The sequence below is a fragment of the Pseudonaja textilis genome, chromosome 3, assembly GCF_049901715.1.
Source record: "Pseudonaja textilis isolate UNSWEBS1 chromosome 3, rPseTex1.2, whole genome shotgun sequence".
Lineage (NCBI taxonomy): Eukaryota > Metazoa > Chordata > Lepidosauria > Squamata > Elapidae > Pseudonaja > Pseudonaja textilis.
Genome location: NC_141992.1, coordinates 80,164,324 through 80,182,701, shown reverse-complemented (window position 1 = coordinate 80,182,701; position 18,378 = coordinate 80,164,324). Strand labels below are relative to the sequence as shown.

General features: G+C 33.7%; 1 protein-coding gene across 8 annotated transcripts in view; it reads left to right on the top strand.

The window, feature by feature from the left end:
* Positions 1-18,096, top strand: part of PTBP2 (polypyrimidine tract binding protein 2) — a 169,513-nt gene extending 151,417 nt beyond the window's left edge. For 2 of the 8 annotated variants that reach the window (XM_087930184.1, XM_026700337.2), the window contains 7 exons: positions 2,538-2,733; positions 12,511-12,650; positions 14,083-14,116; positions 14,522-14,614; positions 15,985-16,201; positions 16,296-16,373; positions 16,499-18,096. In XM_087930184.1, coding sequence (XP_087786310.1) covers positions 2,538-2,733; positions 12,511-12,650; positions 14,083-14,116; positions 14,522-14,614; positions 15,985-16,201; positions 16,296-16,373; positions 16,499-16,628 — 888 coding nt within the window. In that variant the 3' untranslated portion in view covers positions 16,629-18,096. Of the gene's footprint in view, positions 1-2,537; positions 2,734-12,495; positions 12,651-14,082; positions 14,117-14,521; positions 14,615-15,984; positions 16,202-16,295; positions 16,374-16,495 lie in introns of all 8 variants that reach the window. The other 6 variants (XM_087930183.1, XM_026700336.2, XM_087930182.1 and 3 more) reach the window with 3 other exon arrangements.
* Positions 18,097-18,378: the final 282 nt, after the last annotated feature.

The window sequence follows — 18,378 nt, the reverse complement described above, 5'->3', positions numbered from 1 at the left end:
TTTTTGCTCATTTTTGACCTGTTTTCATGTCTTGACCTTTAGTTCATTTGTTAGATAATTGCAGTATAGTTTCTGTTGTAAGATACAATCAAGTTCTAATAACATTAACAATGAACTCCTAAGGAAAAAAAAGTGTGATTCATCTAAAATAATATTTAAATACACCAGTATTAAAAGAAATTTATACAACAGATGAAACAAGGCTTCAGATATCTTTTTACTATTGTTCTTTGCAAAATTCTGAGGGTTGTCAGGGCTGCTGTCCCAGAAATAGGCAGTAGGTAGTCTCTACTTGGGAAGCTACCAGTAGGTCTTAGGGATCAGTTGGGATTGCTGTTGTTGTCCAGCCTCCCTACTGTTTTTCTGCCTGTGCTGCTTGATGCATTCTCTAGGTTGCCATCTGCAGTCTCCAGGCTTATGGCCATAGGGATTTCAACACATCTTCCCTGGGTACGGATTCAAAGACGTTTTTTAACCAGCAACTTAATTTATAGCAGGCTTGACTCATTGGGGTAAGATGCAGAGGTGTCACATAGTAGACCTGGTTTTTGCTTGGAGTGGTAGTGATATGATTTGGAATTGTAGGACATCATGACCATACAACTCCAAATTCAGCTACTCTGATATTATCCATTTATTTATATCCATAAATGGCTAAATTTATTTTTTGGTTCTGATATATTAAAATAACTGTTATTTTCTGAATATTTGGGATAGTGTAGAATACCAATTTACATTGTTTCTCGGGCATTTTTATTTCTACGTACCATCTGACCTTTCAAAACTTTAAATTGTCTTCGGGCATTCTGAATTGATTATTCTTTTTATCTATAGTTTTCAATTTTCAATTCTAAGAAGCTGCTTAAATTTTAAAATGTGTTTAATTTAATAATACCAAAGTCATTGTTCAACAAAAATACTCATTTTGCACCAGATGCTAAACAGTTCAAAATAAATTCTTCATTGCTTTGCTTTATCTTTAGCAGCTTCCCTGTCATTCCAAGACACCTTAATTTGTTATCTCTAAAAATACTATGCATCAGTTGAAACCAGAAAATTTATCTAGCTAATAAGGCTGAAGTCACCTATTATTGAAGTCACCTATTATTACTATAGTTGCTCCCATTTCAGTTGCTTTTCAAGATCAAAATATGTATATTCCCACAATATTACTTTGGGGTTAGTCATATATATTTTGATCTTAAAAGGCAATATTTTCTATCAGTCAAAGAATGCAGCAATATGTATTATTAGGGCAGAGATTGTGATATCTTATAATAATATATTGTAATATAGTAGTGAATTCACTAGTAAACCATACTGTTGGAAAATATTTTTTTCTTGTTAGTTTGTATTTTAATTTTTAAGTGTCTTTAAGATTAAGATCATTTGTTAGAAAAAATAAAGATGAAAATAAAGTAATTAAAATATATGTTGAACTTAGTTTTAGGGAATCTTAACGGACTGCTACATTCCATGTCTTTAACTGCCATTTTAGGGGTTATGGTTTTTTCTATTTGTTAAGGGATGAGAATCTATTGCCAGGTGCTATTTTATAAAAATACAAAATGTTTTATAGTTATAGCGTACAAAATGTTTTATAGTTTTAATTTTCTTAAACTACAGTATAGTGACAACTATAGGATAATATGGAATTTAACTTGTGTGTTGTCTTATTTTCTCCTTTTGGGGCAAATGATAAGATATCTATCCATCTATCTATTACAATAAAATTACATTCCCAACCAGTCTTTTTTGGTATTTATAAATTTGGTAGTAATAGAAAAGAAGAGAATCTATCATGAGCGGTAGCAGCTCCTGTGATATTCTCTGTTTTTATTTGGGTTCTGAAACTACTCCAACTACTTAGTTATTCTATCCTGATTTCCTAAACTTCTAACAATAAGTCTGTAAAATGTTATGGGTAAGATAGTTACATCAGTAGATCTGTATAAATAATTTATAATTTATTTTCAGATAGTTAACTTGTTTTAATCTTGTTTTTAGCCAGCTCCAAGTGGCTAGATTGCTAGAAATACTGAAGCACATATTTCTTTCTTTAGTAGCAATTAACTTTGCTTCTGTCTACTTATCCTAGAAACCAAGTTGGCTCCTCATGAAATCTTTCATTCCAACTTCTACCAAACATTTAAAAATGACATTGGAATTTACCATGTATTGTTTGATGTCTCTGGAAAATGAGAGTAAAATAATTATTAAGATAGTCTTTTATACTAAATTGGGAGGAAAAGATATTAAAAGAGGATGTGGAAAAATTCCACCAGAACAAACTCTAGTAACACCATATAATGCAGATTGGAAAAAGAATTGCTGAAAACAGTCTGGTAAAGCTGCAGTTATACCAGTTGGAACTTCAAATCACAAGAGCAAATGTCACTTGCCAGTTTGGAGGCAAAGACAGCAAGGTCTAGTTGATACAAACATGTTTAAATATTTTGAGATTAATTTCAGGGGACATTTAATTTTCTTTTATAAATTTTGCTGTATCATCTTATTCCATATTTTTGGTTTTCCAGGCATTAGATGGTCAGAATATTTATAATGCTTGCTGTACCTTACGGATTGATTTTTCCAAATTGGTCAACTTGAATGTAAAGTATAATAATGATAAAAGTAGAGATTACACTCGTCCTGACCTTCCATCTGGTGATGGTCAACCAGCTTTGGATCCAGCAATTGCTGCTGCATTTGCAAAGGAGACTTCACTTCTAGGTATGATTTTGTTTTTTCCTCTTCTTAGTTGTTTGTATTGTATATACAGTAGTGCTGTATCAGCTAGATGTCATTGTGGTTTATGCACACACACATACACACAAACACATGAATGAGCTTATTGAATAAATTGGTTCCTAAGAATAACATTATTTGATTACTGTTCTCACCGCTTTTTCTTTTCTTTCTTAAGCAATTACTTATTTATATCATTTCAAGTCTTTTCAATCTGAGTACCTGCTTCTGATATTCAGGTAATAAGTTTCCCATTTTGGAAGGTAGTTTTATTAATATTGCATTAATTTAGTGCATCATACAGAATCCATTGAAATGAATATTAATACATATCCTATTCTACATGGTCCCTTGTATTTTCATTGACCAATGTATTATCTATGTATGATTTTAAAAATATAGGATAAAATAAGTACTCACTTTTGAATTAAATTATCTAATTTACTGAAAATCAAAACGAGTAATACTAAAGACAGCTTTTCTTAGAAAAGAAAGTATTCTAGATTTCCTTCTTCCTTAATGCTTGATAGATTAGTGAAACAGGCTGAAAATGAAATTTGGAAAGCATTAATATTCTGCAGTAGTTTTGTTTAAAAATGCACGTGTTTTAGTAGTACCTAGTTTACATTAATATTTGTTGGGGTGGATTATAGAGTCTAAACCAGCAATATCAGTGATCAATCATAATTCCTAAATCATGAATCATAGGATTAGGAATTACAAATTCCTAAATCATACAAATGCTCCATTCTACATTTGTCATGTTCCACCCCCCAAATGATACATCATGTTTTAGAAAATACAGTATTCAGACAAATTGAATGCATCTAGACAAGGGCAGCAAGCATGTGTGAATAGGGAATCACAAACTAAATTTTATAAGAAACGATGAAGGAAACTGAAAACCTTCAGCTTTAAGAAAAGAATACTGAGATGGAATATAATAGCACTCGTTAAGAATTTGAAGGGATGTCACATAGAAGAAAACCACCGCCCGTTGTCTGTCATTCCACAGTACAGTACATAGCAAAGCAAATTCTAATTGCATGTTAAGAAAAATCTCCTGGGAGTAAGAATAATTCGACAAAGAGTCAGTTATTTAGAGAGATAATAGGCTGTCTTTTTGTGGTTGTGTTCAAGTGGTAGCATAGCCATATATTAAAAACTTATTCATTTTAATTCCTGCACTCAATGAAAGGTTTAATTCAATAGTCTAAATTGTCATTTTCAATTCAGAATCTCTGATTTATATAATAAAATCATATTCTCGCAGTGATATAATCCAGAGATGATACAGATGATGCTGTATTGCTGACGTAGGGCATATCAACTGAGATAGTACACATTCTGAATGAGGAACTACGTATATCAATAAATAATATTAGCAATTTTATGGTAAATTATATCAAAGGTTTTATATAGGGGAACATAAAGGTCTTACAGACCTTGCAGCTATTTTAGAGCATGCAAGTGAAAATAAAAATTTAAGTTCACTCTGACTCTTATCAAATTAGCAAACTAATTTTAGGGTCTCCAGATAAATATTGGCATAACAAATCTAATAGAATAGATTATTTTCAGTTGATGTGATATAGGGCAAATTCATTGATCACAAAAATAAAGAAAAAAAATCTTAGTGCTTCCTTTCCTTTTCCTTTCTGTCCTTTGAAACTGTTGTTCCTGGCATTGATGACATAACCATTTGAAAGAAAAAAAAGCTTTCATTCTAAAAATGTATATCATTTACTGATATGAACAGGGCCTTATATAATTGAACAGATTATTCCAGCAGAAATCGTTTCCAGTCCAGCAGTCTGAAGAAATGTGAAAGATTTATGTAGGAGACCTAAGTACCTTTAAATATAAGCTTCTTGTCTAGCTTATAATTAAAACTATTAAATAAAAAGAATAAAAATTAACACTAGATAGTTATATCAACTATTAAACATACTGAAATGGCTGGTGCGATTTTCTCCTACAATTTTAACAGAATTTATCAGGTAAGTTTCTGTTGAGATGGGACTCCAGATATAAGATGTCATAATGAGAAAGCTTTCTGTCTGATCAACAACCACAGAACATCGTAATAGAAAGTAATAACATTTGTACAGAACTGTATGTAATTTGACAATTCCTTCAGGTAGTTAAGCAAATCCTTCAGGTACCATGACAGCACTTCAAAATGAATTTGCAATCAGCCAGTTCTAGTCTTGCATTGTTGACTAGACTGCTTTTTGTATTATTGTTTTCCAAAAAGATTTTGAAGTTTTGTGTTCTGCAAGATATGAGAGCTGTTACTTGTTTCCCTCTTCCTTTTGCTTCTCTGTCAGTTGTATATATGGTTGGGATAGGAGAATCTCATTGCTTACAATCATTCAAATTCGGTCAGTATCTTCACTGGAGCAGTAAATTGTATTGTCAAAAGGCAATTAAATATACTTTTTGCTTTGTGCTGATAAATATTGCTTCAAGGGAAAACACAGTAAACTGTGAGTATGGCTATAGGTTATTCTGCATGAAATCTAATTATATTTATTGCATTTATTTGTCAAAACCTGTTTAATATAAAAGCAAAAATGGTCTTTTGATGAGTATGTCAGTATACACGAGTCCTGTACATTGATCTTTCCAACCACCTGAGATTTGGCATTAATGATACTGAAGTAAATAAAGAAATGGTTAGGGGCTGTGTTATCCATATCTGCTGTTTTCTAATATAAAATTTGGGGCCAAAACAAAAGTATCACTGTCCTTGCAGAACTTAATTTTTTGAGAGTTGTAATGCATGTAAGGTGTATGTAGCTCATACTATTTCTGGTTTTCAGTTTAAAACTAAATGTTACTCCATGGTCTTTGTTCATATATATTTCTATGATCTGTTCTTTCATTTATTGTAAATTGGATACAATTTCAATATGCTTTTATGTTTTTGTAGGGAAAAAATCTTTTCAACAAATAGAAAAGCTTTCTGATGTTTTGTTAGGAAGAGTTCTTGACTCCTTTACTGACATACATTTTGTACTTTATGGAAGAAAATTGCACGGAGGAAAACTGACTGTGTGAAAGTGTACTACTTCTCTGCTTGTAACTTAAGAGCAATAACAATTTGATAGTGCCGTAATTTAGTCTTGAGGGAAAAAGGTGTTTAAAATTTTGCACATTCAGAACTAAACGTAAAATCTTTGCAAGGTGGATTTGGATACTTTATCACTAGAAATCCCATTTGTATGGAAATAAATAAGCTTCTTCTGGTCAAACTGTTATAAGAATCCATATAATGCAGGTAATATTTAGTTAAGAGAAAGAATACTATTGAATCTGCCTGAATCAGTGATTTGGAAATTATAAATGTAGGATAAGAATATATTTTCCATTAGGACTATAGAATTAGAGGATAAATAAGCATTTGATCTATTAGTGTAGACAAATAAATTATGCCATTTTTCTGATGAGTTGAGATTCTTCTGTGTAATTAGGCAAAAGAAATTCACATGGCTTAGTAATAAAAAATTAGAGAGATAGTAAAAGTCATTTAACAATTGACATTTATTTCCACAGGAGGATAGAACTGTACCATTAGGGGTTGAATTACAAAAGTAGCTAAAGATTACAGTCTTGAACAAGTAACAAAAAACTCATTAATTATCACTTAACCAGCTATTTTAATAACGCCTCCTTCCCAATACATTCAACATCGACGATATGCAATTGTTGCCACAATTTTTCATGACACTTTATGACCTGTTAGGTTTTAAATTTGTTAATCTGTTTTCTTCAGTGACGTTTATTATCTAAGTCTCTGCTGAAATCTGCCCAAGATCCTATTTAGAGATAGAAGGGCATTCTGAAGAAGCTTAACCCTCCCGTCTCATTTTGGAGATGGGATTGTTTTATGTTAATCTAGTAAATTGCTATGTGGACTTGAGCTGGAAAAGTTCTGTTGCAGGACCAGAGCTTTTGTTGATGTGGGTTTAGATTTAGGTGAGGATAGATAACAAAACCCACCCCCAGAAACAGTGATAACTTAAGGTCAGCATGTTCTCGCTTCATAAATGCTGTCTGTATGTAAGTGAGCCAATACAATGTGCAGAAAGCAGAGAGCCTGCCCATAAATTGGGGCAGGGACAGAAACTTTTTTCATCACTTTATATGCTTTGAACTACAGGCAGTCCTCGACTTACGATCACAATTGAGCCCAACTTTTCTTTTGCTAAGTGAAATAGTTGTTCAGTGAATTTTGCCCCATTATATTACGTTTCTTGCCACAGTTGTTAAATGAACCACTGCAGTTGTTAAGTGAGTAACGTGCTTGTTAAGTGAATCTGGCATCCCCATTGACTTTGCTTGTCAGAGGATAGCAACAAAAGTGGTCACATGACCCCAAGACACTGCAACTATCATAAATATGAATCAGTTGCCAAGCATCTGGATTTTTATTGCATGGCCATGGAGATGCTCTAACAGTCATAAGTGTTCAAAACAGTCACAAGTCACTTGTTTCAGTGCTGTTGTAATTTCAAATGGTCACTAAATGAACTGTTGTAAGTCGAAAACTATCTGTAATGTCTATGAAACAACAAACTGAATCTCAAGTTTTTAGGACAGAAAGTTAAGAGTCTCCAGTATATAATCTCTAGGAGTCACATACCTACTGAATATATTTACTAAAAAGGAAATTTGGTATTTTTGCCCTGTGGAAATCCCAGTCAACTTAATATTACGTTAAGCTGATGAAGAAGAGTCTTTGCTTTACACATGAGATCATTTAGCTTTTAAGATTAGTATCCACCAGTGTGCCCAAAAGCAAAAAGGGAACGGGGATATTTAGGTAGATATTACTAATTGCTTAATGAATTTTTAACATAATATCCTTAGCAAGAAAACATTGACATTGTTAGTTTCCTCATGTTTTCCAGAATATACAAAATAGTGATCTCCTAAGTATAACCATGTTTCAATAATAGGTAAAGTTGTTAAGTCTCATTTTGAATAGAAAAGAATTTTATTGATCAAGTGTTGCATGCAGAAAATGAATTCCATTATCTGTTTCTTGACAGAGAGGAAGGACTGGTTATTATGGCACTGCAGTGTTAAAGTTTTTATATCACCTTTTCCCCAAAGAATTTTCCAGCAGTTACACAAGTGGCATTTGAGGGAGCTAGCTTTCATTCAGGTTTAGTTGGATTGCTGAAAGAAATGTTTTATAAAGACAAAGCCCCAAATCAGGTGGTATCGTTTTAGAATTGTCATATGCTTGTGAGGAAGAAAAATAACAATCCTATTTCTAGTTAGCAGTGAATCCATATTTCATTAAAGCTAGTTGCTTGTCAAATGTGCTGCTATGAGTAAAAATGTAGAGGTCTCGTTGTAGTATCTCTTCTAATACTTTAAGCAGGGGTGGGATTTAATTTTTTAACCGGTTCTGTGGGTGTGGCTTAGGTGGTGGGTGTGGCTTAGGTGGTCATGTGACTGGTGGACATGGCTTGGTGGTCATGTTATTGGCTGGGTGTGGCCAACTCAATATCACTCACATCGAGGCACGCATCTCCTCGCCTGGCCTCTCATGACTGGGGATGCTGCAACAGTTGTAAGTGTGAAAAACGGTCACAAGTCACTTTTTTTCAGTGCCATTGTAACTTTGAATGGTCACTCCACACAAGCAAAATACCAGCAAAGGAGGGGAAAAAAACTCCAGAGACATTCCTGAGACAGGAAGTCTAGTCCTGCCAAGAATGTAATATGGGTTAACGGAGAGGCAGTTTCTGTAAGCAACACCAGAATGTTTCCTTCCTGCCTTCCTTACAGGATTAGGCCAGTAATTTCTTCCAACAACCGGTTCTCCGAACTGCTTAGAATGTTAACAACCGGTTCTTGTGAATAGGTGTGAACTGGTAGAATCCCACCCCTGACTTTAAGTCTATGAAATAAGGAGTTTGGAAACCTTCTGTTCACGGTTTTTGTATTATTGCTTCTGACCAATGTGAAGATTTTGCTTGCATTCTTGAGCTTTTTTCAGGTGTAATATGATTTTAGCATCTTTTTTCAACAGGTCAACTCTTGGATCATTTTCTACCCTTACAGTATCCTCACTGAAGAATTATATGAACATTTGTTACTTCTTTCTTCATCCCATTTGATCTCCAACTATTGGAGTTTAATGTTTGTATTACTTGTCAGAATGGCATTTTTGAAATAGGGTTTTTTTGTTAGGTTAATTTACTTTTGTTTACTTTAGTCTGAACCAGAGTTATTTATAGGATGCAATAGACCAGCTTTGCAAATGTATATATTCCCAAGAAACATGGCCCAGACAGTTTCATCATTCATCCTAGAGACTGCTTACTTATTCCATGAACTTTCTGAAAATACAATGATATATAATAGATGTCCAAGAGAAATTATAGATTTTATTGAGTGTTCAACTATGACATTTTGATATATTTACTTTATTTTTATTCTTTCATCCAAGCATTATATCTAAAATCATGGTGGGCTACTGAATCTCATATTGTTCACTGACCAAAGCAAGAACCTGGGCTATGTTGTGATCATGACATATTTAATAAAGACAGTAATATGTCACTGGATTTTAGTATTCTGTATCCGTGAAGGATTTGTGTAATTTGTTACATGTAAACCTCTGATTCAATATTTATCTTGTATTATTAGTTGAATAACTATTTCTGCAATTATAGTCTTGGACCTCCAATCACTGAATTATATGGCCCATTTAATAGTATGTAAATCTGCTATGGGTAGATGGATCAATCAATTGATGGATGGGGGAGGGAGGGAGGGAGGGAAAGGGAGGGGGACAGAGTTGGATTTATAAAGAAATGTTGCTTATGAATCTACCAATGTTCAGAAATTCTATTATGATTCCAAAATACATTAATTATGGATTCTTTCTGATCTTTATACTAAGTGTGCATATTTCCTTTTTGTTTTTGTGCATAGTCTTTCAGCAGTAATCATAGGAAGGATAGCTTTCCATGGCTCTTTTCTAATTGCCTGTCCATTAATCCCAGCGAGAAAAAAAATCTGGTAGTCAAATACTATGTTTTTAAAATTCTTTGCATCACTGTGTATATTTGAACCCAAAATGTTGTGGCTTTTTTTACAAGTCCACCACATGTGATATAATGACCTTTTGTGTTATCCACATTTCCAGTATAATTTTGAACTACCTTTATATATTCTACATAATTTTCCTGAAGTCATGTACCAGTCATTCAATAAACTGATCTTTACTTTGTTAAGACAAATACTGTATGACAAAAAGTAGATTTTATACCTTTTAACCACATATTTTCCCACAGTTTATCAATACGCTATGTCCAAAGTTCTTTATCATGCACTCTTTCACATATTCTTTTGTTTTACAGTTGAATAAAAGTTTATAAATTTTAGCAATTACATGTTCATCTTTTTACAGAATTTAACTACAAATTCTGCCTTCTGTTTATTAGTTCCAAATGTCATATCTACCTTAAATCTTTCTCTTAATTGTACATACAAAAACCATAGAAAACTAAATCCCTGTACAGGTATCTCTTCTTTTAATTAATCTTATATTCTCCATGCTCTTGTCTTAAAAACCTCTCAATAGTTAGCCTCTTTGCTGTTCTTTTTTTCTCCTAAAAAAGTGCTTCTTGTGCTGAGATCCCTGAAGACATTTTTGGGCACAGTCTGGATTTATATCTATTCCACATTCTCTGCGATGGTTCTAATATATTCTTAAGATCTACATTAACCTTAAGTTTATCATACCATAAAAGAATCCCATGCCATCCAAATCTCAGATTGTGCTCTTCTAATTTTAAAATTATCTTATATCTCAGGAGAACTTACTCTCATCCAAATCAAATAGCACGTTGCAAAATACAAACTCAAGTTAGGCAATTCCACTCCTTCTTCCTTTGTATCTGTGCTGCCCCATTCCACACATACACAGTAAGAGTTCTATAAAGATGTTTATTCAAGCCCCCCTCCCTCAAACAGGTCCTCAGAAAGCATCCATGATGTGCAGGTTCAGATTCTGAATTCAGCATGGCAAGAGTCACTGGGTAAACAGAGTCCATCTGTTTACACGTAAAGTCCAGCAAAACAATCCAAAAGTCAGATGGATCAGGATACATGGCACGAACACACAAGGCACGGAACTGGGCAAATTGCTGCAGCAGCACTCAAGTCCTTGTGGTGAGATTAGGTAGGCGACACTAGTACGGGCGGCCCTTCATGAGGAGCAAGGTTGCCTCCTCACAAGTAATCTAGCTGGCTGGCATTGTACCTGTTTCCTTTCTGCCCTACATATCCTTGGATCAGAAGGAAGTGTGTACTCCTCCTCCTCATTGCTAATGGGTGGCACCTGCTCCTGGTCCTCACCTGGAGTCTCCTGGCCATCTTGCTTCCTCACCTGGAGCCTCCTGGCCATCTCGCTGGCTCGCTTAGCCCCAGCCCGTTGCTCATCCGATCTACCCAGCTGAGATTTCTCCATCAGGCTAGCACTCTCCAAGCCCTGATCCGGACCATCACTGAGTTCCATGTTGTCCTCTGCTGACTCAAATTCATCCTCCCTCTCCAAACTCGCGTCTGGAGACGGGTCCAGGGGCCGAACCATGACAGCATCTTGGAGTATTTTATATTTAACCTTTGTTTTTGTTTTTTTCCGTTGTCATACAAACTTGGATAGATCTTTCTGCCATTGCTAAAATGGTAAGATGTCAGAATATGTAGTGTTTGAAACAAAAACATCACCCTTGGCAAAGGATTCATCTTTATAACAGGAATTTTATAAACCAAAATTACAAAAATGATAATTGTATTGTTATCTTATTAAAAATATCTTAGCATTCATATGGAAGCTTGTATCATAATTTGAGGAAGAAGGTGTTGCTTTTAAATTGGGAGAGGGAGTAGGCTATGGTACTCCATCTAGTAATACTAGGTACAGGTAATACTCATTAGTGCACCTAGTCTGTTATCATCAGACAATGATACTTGCATGTAGTTTTTTCACTCAATACCAAAGGATACGCAGCACGGGAACATTTCTATGTTAATCTCTGAAATATTGAATCATGGTTTTACAAGTCAGTAATACAGATTGATTTCATACTTAGGACAGATAATTGTGAATAAACTATTCTGGAGAAATATTGTCATGGGATATGGTTTGCAACCCTTAGAAGGTTTTTCTTTAGAAGACATTGTGCCAGGGTGATTGTCTGTGTCCATTGTAGAGTTTGATGCTTATATGCTGTGTGCTTTCCATCACTTCTGGTAGCTAACTTGCAGTATATTAGGGGCAGTTTGCAGATTAAAAAATTAACTTTATTAAATTCTGAGGAATGGTGAAATACGAAATGTGTACTCCTTTTAGTAAAGTCTTTTCCCTTTGTTACTATATAATATGTAGGTAAAAATGCTTCAAACCCAAATCGATTAGAGGTGTGTTTTTTTCTCCCCTTTGCTACAAGGGATTTTTTTTTTAAAAAAGAGCCTTAACCCGGAATTTATTGTAAAAGAAATAACATCATTTGCTTCGATTTATATTAGTCAGTTGAAGAGCATGCTGGCTGGATGATTCTGCAAGTTGAAGTCCACACATCTTATAGATGCCAAGGTTGAGAACACTGCGAGAGTCTCTTTATCATAAAGTATTGGTTTCAGCAGTGGGAGCATTAATTAGGCTATATTAGAGCGACTTGTGTGTGTTTCGTAAAATATGCTTTATTTTAAAATTAGGGCTTCCTGTTGCAGCTGTTCCAGGAGCGCTGAGTCCATTGGGAATTCCAAATGCTGCGGCGGCAGCAGCGGCGGCGGCGGCTGGCCGTGTGGGTATGCCTGGAGTTTCAACTGGTGGCAATACAGTCCTTTTGGTTAGCAATTTAAATGAAGAGGTTAGTGTATCTACTCTCTCTTCAGCATTCTTCTTTTCTTTAATCATGCCTCATTCCTTTTCAAATTCTTATGTACCCTTCTTATTTTGAGCTTGCTTCCATATCTTAAGGTTGACTTTTTATTTATTCATGTTACTTCAGATTGCATTATGGCTGGATTCCAATATATTCTATAGTGTTAAATACTTTTGATTTTGTGGGTAGCTAGCCCTTTTAAAATAACACTTTCCTACTTGGCTACCTATTTAAAAAAAAACTAGAGAGAGTAAACACTGCATGTTCTGGATATTTTTTAGCTTATTTTTGTAACGGTTAGTGTGCTTCCTTTTGAAATATAGAGTTTAATAAAACTGCTATTTTGCTGTTATAATTTTTCCTTTGCTTATTCATTTCATGCTTATACATCTCTGCTCTTTTTGTTGTATTAATGTATGTGAACAACTCTAACAAATTTTTCTTTGAAGGTTCCTCCCAACGATCTTGATGCAGCACTTCAATCTCTCTTAGTAATTTTTCTTTTCTTTTGCAGTTGCTATTCATTTTGTCTCCTTTTTAGAAAACCTTTGTTTTATTATTTCCTTAACTCTGAAGTCTGAGTTACTTTTAGTTTTGCATTTTATTGCCTTGGATCTTTACTTTGACTTGCTGTGGAAGCTGGTATGAAATGTGGGATAGTTTGTATCGGTTTGTCTACTTTGACTATGTGTTCCATTTGACTGGCCTCTGTTTTAATATTGAACCATTATACTTCTCTCATTTTTGTCATTCATAGTCTTGCGTGTTAAAATGCTTGAATCAGAGTGCCATTTGAAAGACTTCTCCCTGCATTTCATAACCAGACATGCTTATGCAGTTAAAGTTTAAGAGGATTTTTTTTCTTTTAAGTTTCTATTGCATGTTTTTTCATGTTCTATAGAAATGTAATTTACTGTATGATATGGATGTACTTTACCCATATTTTGTCTTGGGTGACTACATTTTACTCAGTTTTTCTTGTACAATACATAAACCAACCATTTTCTGACCAAATTCCTGCATTTCCTATGTACTGACCTATATTTTATTTTTTTTTTGTTCCCCACTTCCTTATTTTTCTTCTGCATTGCTGTTTCCCTTCCCCATTTCATCCTTCTCCCTGTGTGCTCACCTACCCTTTCCCTGTCTCTTCCCAAATTCCCATACCCTCCCCTCCCCTCTCCTTTGCATTCCTTGTCTACACCCCTGTCTCCATCCCCTATGTTCATGCTTCTGTGCTTGAACAAAATGTTCCTCGGACCAACTTGCCCCAATTAACCGCCTTGAACCATGATCCATGACCACCTCACCATTCTGCGGGAACCACCCTTCGTTATGGATGATCTGTTCATCTCCGCTCTTCCTCGACTCTTCTCTCTTCTTGTCTTATGCTGCTTGCTCTTCTCTCCTTCTAAAGATGGTTACGCCCCAAAGTCTGTTTACCCTCTTCGGTATGTTATTGTTAGCACTATACTTTTATTATTGATTTAATTATTTGTTTCACCTTAATTCTTATTTATAGCTAGCAGTTTGGCTTAAAGTTGAATAGTAAATCTTTTGCTATTTTTCTTTTGCTATTTTTAAATTCCATAGATGCAAACTTTTCTTTTAATGCATGTGATTTTATTTTGCATGGTCTTTTATTTAAAACCATTCTCATAGCTTTGAGGGTGTATCAAAAATGTCTTCCTTTTTTCAAAATCCACCTATTCAAAATCTTGTTCTTCTTATTCATTTGTGTGAATGCTGGAAGAAGTGAAAGATCTGTCCGAATGTTTCATTGATATTTCAAAGTATTCTATTTAGCTATATTTAAAATACTATTTCTTTTGGGTTACTTTTCTAATCCTAAAAAGGTGTTTATGGGGATGTACAACGAGTGAAGATTTTATACAATAAGAAAGACAGTGCTCTTATACAGATGGCTGATGGAAACCAGTCACAGCTTGGTGAGATTAACGTCCTTTTTTTCTTCCATTTCATCCTTGGTTTTCAGCGTTTCTTAAAATTATTTGGGAAACTGTTCCTATTTTAAGTTTATAAAACCACAGGATTTCTGTAGGTGTGAATAAAGTCTGTAAAGTTGCCTAATATATTCCGAAGATAGATAATTGTTTTCTGAACATGAGGCTATTCAATTGGACAATAATTTACTTCAGTGGGTACAGCTACAGAATTTTTTCTGGATTTTTTTTTTTTTAGTTCTCAACCCTCTGTACCTGTGAGATAATTTATTAATTACAAAGTTGCACCTGTAATGGGTGGATAGTAAATAACAGAATATTGCAGATTCATGTGCTTTTGCGTTGCATTAAAATATTTTTATCTTTAAGGAAGGGAATGAGACTGATGAGGGGTAATTCATTAACTTGCCTACTTATGTTAAATATAATCTTATTTATAAGAAGCGGAAGGAGAGTAAATTTTTATGTATGTGGCACGTTATATAATTCTTTTAGATCCTGCTCCAACTTACAAAAATGCACCATTGTTGTTTGAATAAAACAAAGTTCTGCTGAAACATATCCTTTTAGATTTGTATCATAAAATTGATCTGCCTAATTATTAGTAGTAATTAAATCATCTGATTTGTATATTAAATAAGCCATTATTTTCCTTTTGCTTTACTGAATACACAGTGATGTGAATGAAACTTAAAAATTAGTTTTAATTTTAAGTAGACATTCATTGAAATTCAATAGTAATTCAACAAAAAGAGTTCTAGACAGCCCTGGAAAATTTGGAATGGAAAATGACAGAGATGTTAACCTTCTTGCCTATAGTCTTGCTTATTGAATGCCCTTTCCAAATGGGAAGGTCAGGGTTCTTTATTAATCTTTTTTCAGTACCAGGCATTTTAAGGCATTCCTTTTTTCCAAGGATTTCTATACTATGCTATTCAGAATGAGATTAGACATCTACTATGCCCCAGAATAGTAAATACTAAATTTATTTTATTTTAGATTTCATGGGCAAACTAGACACATGATCAATAAACAAACAAACAAGACATAAGTTAAATAAATTAAATAAATAAATTTAATTAAATATGCTTTATTTCTAATGCTATTTTTTATTCTTTAGATTGTTTTTCTGTTTTGTTTTTTAAGTTTAGAAAACTCTTTTCTGTAAAAACCTCCAGTATTTCAAATAACTTCCAAATTGAGCATATGAAAAAAAAAAACTACATCTTTTTTCATGTCTCCATTTAATAAAACAAATTGCCATCAGAGGCTTTTTTAAAAACACTATATTAAAAAGTTATATTTTTAAATTAATATAAGGACTGAAGTAAATAATCTTCATTATTTTTCTTTAGCTATGAGCCATCTTAATGGGCAGAAAATGTATGGCAAGATTATTCGTGTCACTCTTTCCAAACATCAAACAGTTCAGCTACCTCGAGAAGGTCTGGATGACCAAGGATTAACAAAGGATTTTGGCAATTCACCTCTTCATCGTTTCAAGAAGCCTGGTTCAAAAAACTTTCAAAATATTTTTCCCCCATCTGCAACTCTTCATTTATCTAATATTCCGTAAGTCTTGGCTAGCAAATTCCTTGAAAAATTCATGTAAAAGCCAAATGTAGCTTTTAATTCTTTCCTGTCTCTCTTTTACTTCTTTTTGTAGACCGTCAGTATCAGAAGATGACCTGCGCATGTTGTTTGGTAATACTGGAGGCACTGTGAAAGCATTTAAATTTTTTCAGTAAGCACATTTTCTTTGAAATTTCATTTAAAATGAGGGAACAGCTGTTTTTGGTAAGAATAGGTTTTATATTAAAACTTTCTTGTATTGTTTTCGTATCTAATTTCATTGCTTTGTTCCAGAAGAGATCACAAGATGGCCCTTCTTCAGATGTCAACAGTAGAAGAAGCTATCCAGGCTTTGATTGATCTGCATAATTACAATCTTGGAGAAAATCATCATCTGAGAGTTTCTTTTTCCAAATCAACCATTTGAAGTGAGATATCAAAATAATAAGGTTGTGTCACATTGTTTAGTGTTGTCATCTATGACTGTTCGGGAAAGCGGGGACCAGAGATGGACATCTGTTTTTCATGCTGTTATCATTCCTTGATTGTTTATGTATAAATGAAATGAAAAAGGATTTGCAAGGAAGAAGCAGTGATATTATCTGCTGGTTTTGCATATGTTTATGAAACCATTTTGTTTAAAGGGGATTCTGAGGAAATCCCATAGTTTTTCAACTTAGTTAACATACGTGCCTTAAAGAAGGAAAACTTAGAGTTGCATTTACTAGTTAAAAATTTGGTTGTTTGGGGCACATTATATGGGAATTAATAGGTGCAGTCCAGTGAACGTTAGGCTTGCATTTATTCCATTGAAATCCAAGAATTAGAACATTGATTTCAGGAGGAATTTGTTGCACCTAACTTCTGCAGGATTATGCCAAATATGTATTAGGCAAGAGTGTGTAAAAAGGGTTAAGCTTTTTTTTCTGTTTGGGATTTATCAGTTTTCCATGAAACATTTTTAAAACAAAATCAGTTGTTCTTCTCGAAGAGAAATGCAGCGTATTATTTTTTCTCTCTCAGTAAAAATGGCCTTTGTATTTCAGATTTAGTTTAGTTGAAAATATAGGATTTAGTCAGAACTACAAAGATGCAAAGAGTTAATTTCTTTAAAAGTCTGAAAGTGATTCTTCTGTTTTTTTTTGTTAGTTCCTGTGGCTTTTAGCCTCAGTGAAAAAAAGAGTTGTATAAAGTCTTAACCTTTTTGTAAACACACTCTGGGGCGAATCATATAAATGTTGGCACTAAGTAATGTCTTGTTTGTGGCTGAATATTTTTTGTAGATGTTTTTTGAAGTTGACATAACTTACATGCATTTAAATATATATTGCCATTTTTAGTTAGTAATTACAATTTGAAATATGGTTGTGGATTTCTGAGCATGTTCAGACTGGTCTAGCTAGTTCAGGAGTTGGTGCATGTATTTCAAGGATGAAGAAAATGTATTGCAAACTTTTGCAGAAAGATTAATAATTTTTTGGCAGTTTTCTTTATAAAAAAAAAACAAAAAACTGACAACCAGGTGGGACCAAAGTTTATGTGCCTTTAGTCTTAATTTACCTTGCATTGTAATATTCAGTTTTAATAAATCTCTTCAAAATATTTTATATCTAGAAATGGATCTGCCTTTACTATAAACATGGCTCAGAATCTACAGGAAAAAATAATTCATTTGGAAACAGTTCCTCTATCAATCTGGGCTGTTTTACTGATTCTGTTCAAATGACCAATACTTTTTGCAATTGATGTATTTAGTTCCAAAAGTCATAGATTATGTTATCTATGTAGAAAAAGGTCATGTATATTTTCTATTAGTTGAGTTTTTACATCTTTAGAAATGTAATATTTCAGTATAGTTTGAAAGCGGCACAATTAAAAATTAATTTTCTAACAAAGTTGGGAGGTTTGATGGTTGTTTAATTTCTTCTTATGTGTACGCTGCTTGCCTCTGTAGCATGCTCAATAAACACTTCTGTAGCTCTGTATTCACCTCTTCTGTCTTTCTCTGCTGCCTTTTCTCTCTTTTCTTCTTTTTTCCCCACTTCCACTGTGCTTTTGAATTCATGTTTATTCTCTGCCAGGGTGGGAAAAGCATAATAATCTGATTTTTTTTAAACTTCTGTATATAAAAAACAAATGCTGTGGAAAGAAATAATACTTTGGACAGCATACATACT